General features: G+C 37.0%; 1 protein-coding gene across 1 annotated transcript in view; it reads right to left on the bottom strand.

The window, feature by feature from the left end:
• The window catches only part of DOCK2 (dedicator of cytokinesis 2), a 210,806-nt gene that overhangs the window by 142,935 nt on the left and 54,135 nt on the right, over positions 1-13,736 (bottom strand). Inside the window, exons 24-25 of the mRNA XM_064458922.1 lie at positions 12,107-12,177; positions 11,379-11,485 (exon numbers count right to left, since the gene is read on the bottom strand). Coding sequence (XP_064314992.1) covers positions 11,379-11,485; positions 12,107-12,177 — 178 coding nt within the window. The remainder of the gene's footprint in view (positions 1-11,378; positions 11,486-12,106; positions 12,178-13,736) is intronic.

Raw genomic sequence — 13,736 nt, forward strand, 5'->3', positions numbered from 1 at the left:
CAATGTTGAAGTGTCAAGCTGCATGGAAACTCAAAGGTCATTTAACTAGCCTTAGCTATATTATTGCTTTTTTTTTTTTTTTTTTAAAAAAAAAAAGGCTGTAGCTGGAATTAATGGAGAAATTGTTCAATATATTTTAATAAGAAAATTGTATTTTGTGTTAATTATTTTGGTTTAGATTAACGCTATATGCCTGTAATTTGTTGTTGGCTGCTAGATAAACTCAGCTTGTTAGTTAAGGCCATACAGGAGAATTACTTCATTTCACTTGTAGTAAACAACTCAGACAATGTACTTCTAGGACATTATACATAAACAAAAGGCAATAGTCTTAGAAAAGGAAAATTAATTCCATGATATAAGATCCATACCAGTTAAAGTCATCCCAAATGAGGATTCAATTCCAAGACGTTCTGACAAATGCATACAATCAAAGTAACTGAAAAAGATTACGGTTTGTTGCAAACAAGCCCTAGTCTCAGCCTGAGCCTGCAGGTGGACTAGAATTACCATAAAACTGTACTGATGTCTTCTCATCTTTAAAAAAACCTGTTAAAACTATTTCAGTAGAACATTATACACCATATGAAATCCCCCTATTAAGTCAGGATGAAGAAAAGTTTATTGAATGAGTATATAAATTCCAGATTATGACACTGAACTATCACTGCACAAGTTAACTAAGCAAAATGAACCAAGTGCTCATTTGACCATCAACAACTTGTTGGCTAGGAAAAAAAAAGAAAAAAACAATATGAAAATCATGGAAGATAGTAATGAAGAAATAGCCAAAGTAAAATTTATTGTTGTAGGATTTGATGATCTAGATTCATTACTGAGTGCACCCTCAGTAAGTTTGCAGATGACACCAAGTTGGGCGGGAGTGGCGATCACCTTGAGGGTAGGAAGGCTCTACGGGGGATCTGGACAGGCTGGATCGATGGACCGAGGTCAGTTGTATGGGGTTCAACAAGGCCAAGTGCCAGGTCCTGCACTTGGGTCACAACAAACCCATGCAGTGCTACAGGCTTGGGGAGGAGTGGCTGGGGAGCTGCCTGGCGGAGGACCTGGGGGTGCTGGCTGACAGCCGGCTGAACATGAGCCAGCAGTGAGCCCAGGTGGCCAAGGCAGCCAGCAGCACCCTGGCTTGTATCACGAATAGTGTGGCCAGCAGGAGCAGGGAGGTGATTGTGTCCCTGTACTCGGCTCTGGTGAGGCCACACCTCGAGTACTGTGTTCAGTTTTGGGCCCCTCAGTACAAGTAGGACATCAAGTTGCTGGAGCGTGTCCAGAGAAGGGCAACAAAGTGCATGAAGGGTCTGGGGAAAAAGTCTTATGAGGAGCACCTGAGGGAACGGGAGTAGTTAAAGTCTGGAGAAAAGAAGGCTGAGAGGAGACCTTACCACTCTGTACAACTACCTGAAAGGAGGTTGTAGCAAGGTGGGTGTCCATCTCTTCTCCCACATAACAAGTGATAGGACAAGACAAAATTGCCTCAGTGGTTGCCAAACATTGGAACAGACTGCCCAGGAAAGTGGTTGAGTCTCTGTCCCTGGAGCTGTTTAAGATGTATAAACCTGACACTTAGGGACATGGCTTAGTGGTGGTCATGATTTAGTGGTGGACTTGGCAGTGTTAGGCTTACAGTTGGATTCAATCTTACGGGTCTTTTTCCAACCTAAATGATTCTATCATTAAGCAATCCACATATACACATCTCCCTGACGTGCCCCAAGAAAGCTCACGACAGATGGGGGAGACACATGGTAGGGGGCAGATGCCTGTTTGAGTACTAGCTGCTTTTTTACTTGGTAAATGATGTGATAAGTTTGCCAGACAGATATAATCTTTCTTAATTTTCAACTGTTCTGACTGACTTTTCTTCTAGAAGCCAGAAAAAAAATGTGTGCTGGCCCAAACTGTATTTGAACATATAAAGCATATAGTTTTAGGATCTTGCATTTATTTCATTAAGGTCTGTTAGAAGACATAGTTCTACATATTTATCAACCCCAAATGCCAACACACTTCTGAAAGAAGTTCCCTGGTAACGTCTTCCTGCATAAGGACAGGTATATTCATTCTGGTAAAATATTAATCACAGTTACATGTTTTCAGTTTTAGGTTTGGTTTGGTTTTTGGATTTTTTTTTTTTCAAAACCCTTTATTCACCTTATTCTCCTTCAGAAGATATCTAATAATTTCTTCTGTATGAGGTAAGTGAAATTCAAACTCTAAGTCATTAATGCAATAATGTCATTAAAAAAGACATCTGGGTCTCCTTCAGCAAAAATCACAGGCGTGCTGCATTCCTGACTGCCTCATATGCACAGCCAAAATGGTAATAAAGATTTAACACCACTTTTGTCTCCCTTAGGAAACACTACTTTTGATTCCCTGGCATGCCTGTAGTCATATCCATCTGTTAGGATGGCTTCATGCCCACTTAAAAACTGGCATGCCAATTTAATAAGGACATAGGTGTCATCTGAACACAGATTTAGAGCAAAGCCTTAAAAACAAAATCAGTGAACAACATTCTTTCAACAAGAAGACACTTCTGATGGTAGTCAGTGCTCTATTAAAGTGCCATGCTTCTTCACAAAGGACATCTGTTCACAACTGCAGGCACCTTTCTATTAAAAGTCTTCCCTCTTCATTTTTTGCCATTTAGCTGTTTGTTGAAATCCCAAAAGTCATGAATATTAAATTGTATATATTTTATTCATTATTAAATATCAAATCAAATTTCACAGTTTAGATAAATGTATAAAGAGGGGAGGTGCCATAGGTCACCTACAGACCCCAAGAGCACTGAAAAATGCAAATTCTTTTTGTTTCCTGGAATCGAGTACTAACATAGGAAGGAGAAACACAGTGGATGATCCTGTGAAGCTAGCACACAACACTGTAGCTCACCATTCAAAGCAAATGTCAACAAGTATGGTTAGATACAGAACAGGTACAGCATTAATGGTCACAGTACACCACAGTGACCAAACACAACACTGCAGAATACATCCACTTCCCCACTTCAAGGTGTATGTTCAAGTTTCTCCACTCCTCACGGGAGCTGAGTAATGCCATGTATTCAAAGGCAGTCAGAGCAACATCTAACACTATCATTGCTGTAGCCAAAACAACACTTCAAGTGTTCAGTGCCTTTTCCAGCTTGCATTCATTATAGTCTGCCAGCCTGCCATGAACGCTTGTCAGCATATCCTCTCTGGCAGATTTAAAAGTTTGCCTTGTGTTTGGATTATAGAATATTGATGAATTCCAACTCACACGTTTCCACATTTCATTTAACTGACACAAAAAATTTTGCTAAAGTAACAGCTTCATATCAACTTCTGTAATATGTCTTTGTTCTCTCTTTTCTACTTGAAGTAGCTGTAAACAGAGGTTTTTACACGTGCATATAGAATTTAATTGTTAAAACTAGTTCACCTACCTTGATTTAGATTTCCCTCCATATATCAAGCTTTTTATAAAAACACAATAAAAAATGCTGCCATAATTGAGTCAAGTCTAACAAAAAGTTCCTAGTAGCAGCATGAAGCATGTCACCTTCTCCTCCATGAACGGAATCACAGAAGACAATAATGGCTTTAATCTACATGTGTGATAAATACCTACAGATATGTATATGGCATCCTTATCCATATCAAAATATTGCAGGAATGGAACTGGCAAAAAATGAATACAGGATTTGAAGTGATGCTTTAACGGTAATTAATCCCTAGAAACACTACTGCACAGTACAAAAGGAGGAAGGATGAAAACCCCTACTACTCCGAGTGTGTTTCTTAAATGAATCTTTTCAGAGTTAAGTACAAAATTCAAGAATGAATCCACAGAAGTGTTTTTGTGTTTCAGTACAGAATCATTTTAAAGGAATTTATGAACAGTGAGAATTTTCATTTTTTCCCAATAGCTAAAAATGGGAGAGTCAAAAGCATTAACAATCCCCAATGTTCAAATGTTTTAAGATGTTAAGAAGTTTTGTCGAAAACAGTGCAGGAAACCAATCACAGAAAATGAAAAACAAAACTTTGGCTTAAGAACTCATATCATTAGAAACACAACCTATTTAAAATAATTAAAATCAATACCTATACCTTAATTCCGGTAACAATTATTAAACTGAAAGATGCTTAATCAGAAATTAGTGTTCCTTCTACTTTTTTTCCAACTTTTTCCTTAACAGTACTGATGCTAAAACAATACACTTTTTCCTCAGTCTTTAACTGGATTACATAGAAGAGAGAACACAGACTTGATGATTATACGCCACCATTTTAACTCTAACATTTTTCTTAGTTGACCCTGACTTGCACATATCTGAAACTACAACATGGACTTACACTGTATCTTTAAGAAAAAAAAAATTCAACGATATATATTTCTCATGAAATATAGGCATTATACAACACAAATTTGCATTTTCTGTCAGATCATAGCCCAGAAAACAAATTCAAACCTTTAGAAAGAAGAATTCCAAAGAACACAAAAGTACAAGCCATTCTCTTCCTATTTTTTCAGACAGAAAAGTTCATTAAGGAGTCTAGCAGAACAATATTAGATTGTACAAAAACATTACCAAACCCATTTGCATTCACGTCATGCCATATTACACATGCTATATTACAGTTCACCTATTTTACTGATTTTTGCTTAAAATTATTATGGTACTTAAGATCAAAATCTAATTGAAAAGAGGCCACAGTTTAACCTATATATAATTAATAACACACACACACAATATTCATAGCACAGTACCAACCTATGGACAGTTTTCCTCAGCTGCACCTCAAAAATTTAGGACATATTTATATGTGCATTACTTATTAAGGAATAAATCTCAGATGAGTTAAATCTTTGCTTTTCTAGATCACCAACACATGAACTATCAATACTTTTCAAGCAGTGAAATAAAAGAATCAGAATATTTCACAGGTAAAACTCAGCAATGTACACATGAATGTTAGGAAGCCAGTCTAATTATGGGTGTGTGCAAGTACCTATCTTGTTTAAACAACAGTACAATAGAAAGAGTTCTTCAGTTAGGAAAAAAAAGATTACTACACTCTCAGCATTTCTTCTGGCATCTGGCAAATTAACCCCTACTGCTAACATATGTCTCTTGCTGCTGTTCTTCCAAAATCAGCAAGTGGTTTGCATATGCTGAACATGCAGTACCTATGTCTACAGCCACAGTGAGCAGAGGACCTGGATTTCAAGCCAGGAGGCTGAAACTCTATTCCCATCCTTGCCAGTGACCATCTGTGTGACCTACTTAGAGTTTATATTCTCTGGAGTAGATCTCATAGTGTTCTGCTACAACACAAGCTTCCCATCAGGAGTGGACCTCTGAAGAATACAAAGTCAAAAGCAGCAGTGTGAATACACATTTTATTATATGTTCAAGCATTTTGTATTCATTTCGCACCAATAAAAACCAATTCGCCCAAGGCTAAGTAATTTACAAATTTCAACATAATGTCCATTAATATTCCGTGGTCATCTTAGAATGAAAATCTAGCTCCAAACACCACAAGCTCAGAAACACTAACTACAATAAGAATTGCATGCAGTTTGTCAACAGCTGTGTCTTAATCTGGTGATCTCTCAAAAAACAGAGAGATGGTCAGGGAATTTTGGCAATAGGTTTCCTAAAAAAACAGTGATGCATCAAGAGTAGCTTTACATAAAAATGAAGTAATTCTAGCGAAGTTTTTCTTTGGCACGTCCAATAGGGAATTTGACAAGAGGGAGAAAATAATCCATTACATCTCAGTACACAAAGGGAAAGACAGGAGACGGTTTCTTAGATCATGAATGAGACTCTGAAAACCATTTAGGGTGCTTAATCAGGACAAGACAACCATTTCTTTCCCTCTGGTATTTTTAAATAATGAATAACTGAGTGATGTAAAAGGAAAACGCCAAAAATTAAGTTTAAGAAGATTTCTTCTCCTCTGATCAAGGATATAATATTCTGAAGACAAAACTGAATAAATGTCTGTGCATTTGCTCCCACATCCTGTAAGAATGTTCCTAAACATTACAGTGAAAGTGCACAAGCAGTTGAAAGTGCTCCTACATTCAGCCACTCTAACACCTGAACCGCCATAACCCCTCTAAGCTGTATTATAGTTACAGAGTGGGAACAAGAAATCAATGCCTCAGCAAAAAAAAAAAAATCTGTCAATGTAATTTGAAGGTTTGTAAAAGTACTGTAGCACTGTGAGGCTTCTGAAGATCAATTACAGTAGCACTCAACAGAACTGGGCACCCTACCTGACAAAAACCAGGACAGTCTACACTGAAAACTATTGAATGCCTGGGAATACGTACCAATAAATTCAGCTTAACCTCAAGGCTTCCAACTTCAGGCTCATGTGTGACTTACTAAATAAAAACAAATTTCACAGGTTTATTTATTTATTTATTTGAGAATACATCTTCATATTTTCAGAATTCTACTTCCTCAGAAAATGCTGTGAACATCAATGAGTAAAGGAAAAGAAATACCAATATATGAAATCCAATTAAATTATAAAGACAGTCCATTGGGAATAGAAGTAAATGAACTGAACTGGAACTGTAATGAACTACATGGAAAGAAACTGGAGGAAAAATGTATAATCTGAAATACACACAAATTAAGATGACTTCATTGCAATTAGCAATGTAGTTAAATATATTCCATACTCATGGCAGAAAAAATACGACCTGTTCTAGATAAATGTGAACTTTAGTTAATGATACTGTTGGCAATCTTACCTTAATTATCATGCTGCATCCTATTTTGTGATACACTATACATGCTTTCATTCTTGTAAATTACCTTCCACCTCATTGCTTAGAGTAATGAATTAGGCATTGTCTACACCCTGCAAACACAGTTGGTTCTCTACCTGATTAATTGTAGAACCAATTGTATTTCCTGTAGAACAGTAAAAGTGTCTTTAGAATTTTCTATTTTAAACCACAGCACTCTACCAGAAAAAGGACTTTTTTGCTACTTACTCTGCACAATATTACAACAGCACAGTACAGAAACTTTTTCATACTACTATAATGTCAGAGATACTTAATTTTGAATTGGTCTTTCCACATTCTTCGGTGCCTGCATTTAAAATACTTTGTGGACTTTCCCCTATGGTAATTACAACTTGAAGGTTAAATCCAAGTTATATGAAAACAAAACAGATATTCAAATAATCATAAAGTATCAGTTAGATACAACACACCCGACAACTATCCCAGGGCTGATTTTCTACCATAGCAATGTTGGGGCAGGTTATGGGAAAGTTATGAAGATCATCACCAGAAAGAGGAACTCTATGATTAAATGCCCTAACAGATACCTGGGTAACACTGCTGAGGCAACAGTAACATTGTTAGCAGACCTTACTAAGTGTCATAGGAATGAAAAGTTCCTCATGGAATGGTCTCATGAAAAGGAAAATACACTTGCAAAAGTCTGTTTAACCCTGACTGTGTTGTACTGAGGATGGTCAAAAGGTATGCCTGCTGCCCCACCCCCAAGCAAAAGAAGGGAGGTTGTCAGGTTCAGGTATGTATAAATTTTAGGCTCTACAACAAGTTAGAAGCAGTTTTATTCTGTTTTCAAACTACTTCATCAAAATACTGCAGAGCAAAATCTCTAATATTCTATGGTTAGCAATATCTACTGCTAAAACTGTCATGACAAAGCTAAAACAAACTGGGCATGTTTTAGCTTTATTTTAAAATTACATCCACTTGATTTCTCTATTTTGGGAAACTGCTTCTTCAGAGGACTGTCTCTTATTTACACTTATAACTAAAAAAAGATAAATCTATTTCCCCTGGCTCATCTAACAACAACAGCATCTAACTATTAATATATAATTAGGTACCAAGTATTACAGTAAAAATATTTTAAGGTAGACCTTGCGTATGGAATCACCATAAGCATATAAACAAGCTGTTGATTTGTACATATTATCAAATGCATACACTTTAACTGTCAATTACCAATGCAAGTTTGGATCACAATGACCTATTCAGACATTCAGACAGGACCCAGTGTAAAGCAGCTAAGCTGGCAAACGGTTTAAGTATTATATGCTGCCTTTATGGCTTTACCTCATTGTTTCACTGTCAACTGTTTGATATGAGAAAAAAAACCAGCACAGGGAGGTTTTGGACTTTTTTGGTTTTTTAAATTTATGAATTTAAGACTAAATGAATCCACTAACTACCTGTCTGGAAAAATGAAAATGTATTTATTATCTGGCCAGTATACAAAAAGCACCATTTTTTGTTTTTATAAAACCTCCTCAGAATCTGAAATCCTCTTAGCAAAATTTCTTATACATTATTACCTTAAAAATATACAAACAGAAAATATATACCCTTTTTATAATTCACAACACATTCTGAGGTAGACATTTTCCCCTATATACCAGGTATATATTAAAGGCATCAGACAAGCTACATTTACAAGCAAACAGCAATCCATTATTATTATTTATCTGCAAGCAATAAAAGCTTTACAGAACATTTTGGATTAACAGAACCTAGCTAAAGCAAAGGCCTGTTAAATACACGAAATGAGAACCACACTAGGCACTCTTTTCTCCTTTGGAGCATACATTGATATGGAAGAACAGAGCAGTGGGATGTACACTAAAAGGATTAAGATGCAAGTCAATAGAACTGTGAAGCACACAGGTTGTTGTATGCTCAATTATTTTCCTTCTGGATCTTTATTAGGGCTTTATTCTTTACTATACAAGCACAGGATCTGTTGTCCTGACCAACACTCCTGATATATGAACCAATAACAAACACATTTCAAAGAGACAAGTTTCTTTAAAGAAAAATTATTGAACCATTGTTATTCCACAGCAGTGCCTACTCTTATTCTCTGTCTTCTAAAATTCTGAGACAGAACGATAGAAAGTTGAGTTTTTCTTCCAGAAAAATAGTATTTGACTGGAGACTAACTTATCACACTAAAAGCATAAAAGTTAGCAAAAGGCAGATTAAAAAAAGTAAAATCCTCAGTACTATTAGAACTAGAATTACCCTGTTGTTTTAAGTCTCTAACTGTTCTTGCTGACAGCAAAGCAGTGGGTTTACCAGAGATGAACCAAAACTTTCATAACCTGAGTCTAGGCTGGTCTCTTATATACCTACACGTTGCATAGAAGATCATTACTAATGCACACTTATACAAAAAAAAAACCCAACAAACTCTTATAGCTGACAATTAATTTCTCAGTATTAAAATACAGCCAAGGCAACTGACTGAATTCTAGTAAGATCAAGAGTTCAAGAGAGTGTCTTACTTTAACCTAAGTCTTTCAGCTTAGGGAAAGGATGTTTTCCCTTGTGGCTACTCGCCACAAGAAGCAAAGACAATACTAAGACTGGCACTTCTGATCTTGGAAGCAGCAGCAGTAAAAGCAACTGGTAACGCAATGACATATCAGACCATATTTTTAAAATAAGGATACAGTAAACGACTGGAAAAAAATGCAAATACAGAATTAGATCTGTTTGAAAATCAGCTAGTTGGATCTGCTCTTAATAGCTTGTGTCCTGGTTTCAGCTGGCGTAAAGTTAAATTTCTTCATAGTAGCTAGCATGAGACTATGTTTTGGATTTTTGCTGGCAACAGTGGTGATAATGTGGAGATGTTTTAGTTGTTGCTAAGTAGCACTTACACTGGTCAAGGACTTTTTCAGCTCCCTGTGCTCTGCCGGGTGCACAAGAAGCTGGGAGGGGACACAGCCAGGACAGCTGACCCCAACTGACCCAAAGGGATATTCCATACCATACGGCGTCAGGCTCAGTATATAAAGCTGGGGAAGAAGAAGGAAGGGGGGACATTTTGGAGTAATGGCGTTTGTCTTCCCAAGTAACCATTATGCGTGATGGAGCCCTGCTTTCCTGGAGATGGCTGAACACCTGCCTGCCCATGGGAAGGAGTGAATGAATTCCCTGTTTTGCTTTGCTTCCGCGTGCAGTTTCTGCTTTACCTGTTAAACTGTCTTTATCTCAACCCATGAGTTGCCTCACTTTTACTCTTCCAATTCTCTCCCCCATCCCATGAGGGGGGAGTGAGCGAGCGGCTGCGTGGTGCTTGGTTGCTGACTGGGGCTAAACCACAACAGCTTGGATCAATGTCTGCAGATACCCAACCTATAGCTCCTTAAGTTCCACTAATTTGAACGAGCTGGAGTCTTACACGTAGTTTAAAAAAAATCGCATCTGATGACCATGAAATCATTAACATAAACATAGGTTAAAATACTATCTATTTTTATCTAAACAATAAAAACAACTACATTATTTTCTTGACTTTGTCCAGGAGATTTATAATGGCCTCAAGACACAACAGATAGGCAATTATTGTTATAGCTTACAATATAAATTTCCATCTCAATGTAAGTCTTGAAATGAAGTTGAAATTTTATCTGTCCTAGCTAGGTAGAACTACATCACCGTTCTGGCAACGCAGAAGGATGAGATGAGCGGAGCCATCCTCTCTTGCTCTGCTCATGCTCAGTACTATTTGCTACCACTGTTGTACTGTCAAGTCCCTAGAGTCATTACCTATAAATTGTCAGAAACTGAAATTCTGATGAAATGGTCATCCGAGTAGCTCGTGTGCCTGCCAAAGTTCTGGAGGTCTTCCACACAGCAGTAAGATGCTGAGAGAAGCAAGACACCCAGTCCACAAGAGTGGAGACAGAACACATGTCAGTGAAGATTAAGTCAACCATGTAAAACTGGGCTTCTCTGATAGGACTCCTTCAGCAAAAATTCCCTTTTTGTGATAATATGAAAGAAACCTAAGCACACGGCTGATAAAAACATTTCAGTACCACTTATCACTCCTGTTCTGAGAGTAAAGAAGGCCACTAATTTCTGGTAAAGATTAAGAAACATCATAATTCCTATAAATGGAGATTCTGCACTACAGCACAAACAGCCTTTTTTTTCTCTGCCCGGGCAGAGGCCTTATGTAAGTTGTGTTCACAAGGTTTCACTTCATGTTCCTATTTCACTATAGAGCTTACAAGTGAGTTGAAAGGATGTATATATAATTCCACCCCTCTAATCATTACATCATAGGAAAAAGACACAGAACTTCCTCTGAGACCCACCTGTTCTTTGTTGTGGGCTAGCAATCACGCTCTGCACAATAAACATCTTGTAGAAAGAGGTAAATCCTCTCCAGAAGTCAGACTTCTGGCAATCACACCCTCTCAGTATTAGTTTTACTCAATTTCAAACATGAATAGCACAAAACATAAATCAGTCAACATCTTCACACCTAATTATTTTAAGCCTTAAAGGCATTTTATATTTACCTTGTTTTTTAAAAAGGTTGCTGTGGACGATTTCCTTCATGGACTGCACCTTCTGCTTCTGTAGTTTCACTGGTGGAATGCAAGTGTAAAATTCATATAGTAGTTGGCTGCATGTAAAGAAAATGTGTTAATAAAGACAGAAAGAGCAAAAGACCATATATTTCTAAACATCTATTTCTTTTTAAGACTTATTTACCATATCACAAACATTGAGAGGAAATCAGTAGTAGGTTAGAAAGAAAACTTTCAAGTGAAACAATATGAGGATGAACTAAATTTTAGCCATGTTAATGAATGTTTATTACTTTCCATTGTTTTCAACAGAATAAAGATGTTTTTCTGTGTGGTGGAGGCAATTTATCTTTGGCTTACAAATAAAGATACTTATTTCAAACTACTAAAATCAGATTTCATTTTCTGTAATAGGGCTTATTCTGGGGGTAGGGTAGGAGGAATTGAAAAAAACACAAAAGATTGTTCCATTTGCTCATTTTATTCACCAAGTTACTGCTTAAGTATTGAGCCTCCATAATGAATTCCGATGTTATGTAAGTCAGACGAGAATTCCCTGTTAAAAATGTATGCCCAGAGTTCCACCACTATCTTGATCAGCACAAATGGGCATAGCTTTGTTGGCTTAAACCGATGAATAATAATTTCTTGTTTACAGCAGTGTTACATTGTATACACCACATGACACATCTACTAGATGTTCAAAAGCAGCTCACCTCAGTAACTTGGCATCAAAGACCATCTCAACATCATGAAGAACTGATGGTATGTACTTCAAGGCAGCAACCTGTATTGACACACAGATTGTGTTAATGTTGTCTTTTTATCTGCATGTACAGCATACAAACAATAGAGAGCGCACCACTGAAACAAAGGCACACAAAACAAACAACGATAAATTTGGACTTCTTTCCACAGACTGAAATATTACATCACATTTGCGTATTAATTTCACCCCAGAGCGCTAGTCAAAAAAGGGCTCTTATGCCAAGGATATGCAGAGGAACTTAAATACAATAGTACCAAGTGGATCATAATCTTGTTGTAGACCACTGGAACTGCTAAGACCATCTTTGTAGATCATAATCTCTTTGTAGACCCCTAACAGTGTCTTTATGATGCAAATATGTAAACCAAGGACTGATCAAAGCACGAACTCTTTGATCATATTTTGTACCGATTCCATCCCAAAAATGTGTCATGCAGGAGGCAGAAGTCAGGATACCAGTCATCTATCCACCCCAAAGCTACATTTTGTGGAATAGATGAAATGGAGGATCATCCCCCTAACCAATCATCTACAGTTAAGTTATCTGATGGCTAATCTTATCCTATTTATTTCTGAGGTATATTTTGACTCTGTAGTGGAATAATCAAACCTTAAACGATGACAAGGGTCAGAAAAAGATGCACATTACTATTCTTACACGGACAAGAATACTTAAGCAGGTAATTTTCAGGTTCAAAATCATCACTAACATTTAAGGCAATTTAGTCATCTGTGAAGACTAACTTGCAGTACTCTGTGTCATAATGGTCCTTTGTGGGTTGAAAGTATTTAGCCTCTATAACACCTTTCGACAGGAAGCATAGTGAAAAATCTTGCAATAAAAAGAAAAAATGTTAAACATATTTAACATTTGCTGGGCCATCATCCACTCATTTCTCTACTTATGCTTTAGATAAAAAGCTGCCTGCAATGATTTTTATACTCACAAAATGACCTGTAACTTATCTTCCTACTAACAGGCTTGTATTTCTCAAATGCTTTACATATCCAAAAGGATATGCCATGCATCTTGGCCAAGAGCTGTAATAAATTCCAAGCGAAAAAACAGACTCTGCAGTTTTAAAAGTATTTTTGGTGAAGTGCTACATAATTTGTCAGAAAAGAGGACCTGGCCACATTGATATAGGTCTGAAGCAGGATGTCAGTCTCTTTCTTCCCTCCTATCTTCCTATTTCAATAGGTCACCTACAGTAGGTCCTTTTCATAGAAGTTCAAATCTGCATAAAGATGCTATGCAACCACTGACTGCCAAAAGAAGCAACATCTAGGGATAGTTATTTATCTAAAACAGGTTAGCTGTTTTCTGTTCTCATTTCAGATGAAAACCAGAATGTCTTCGCGCCAAAAACATTTCTCCCTACATAAAAATCTGACCACAGAATCAATTTTTAGTAATTGTGCAAAAATTCTTAGCAAAAAGCTATAGTTCATCTCTGCTGCATTACGAACTTACGACTGAAGAGAACAGAAATAGTCATATCGATTACGTTTGCACGCTGCTATAAATCCAACCATAGGAAAGAGAATTAATTTACAGTGTTTTAGTTTGACTAACC

Source organism: Phalacrocorax carbo, chromosome 8, assembly GCF_963921805.1.
Source record: "Phalacrocorax carbo chromosome 8, bPhaCar2.1, whole genome shotgun sequence".
Lineage (NCBI taxonomy): Eukaryota > Metazoa > Chordata > Aves > Suliformes > Phalacrocoracidae > Phalacrocorax > Phalacrocorax carbo.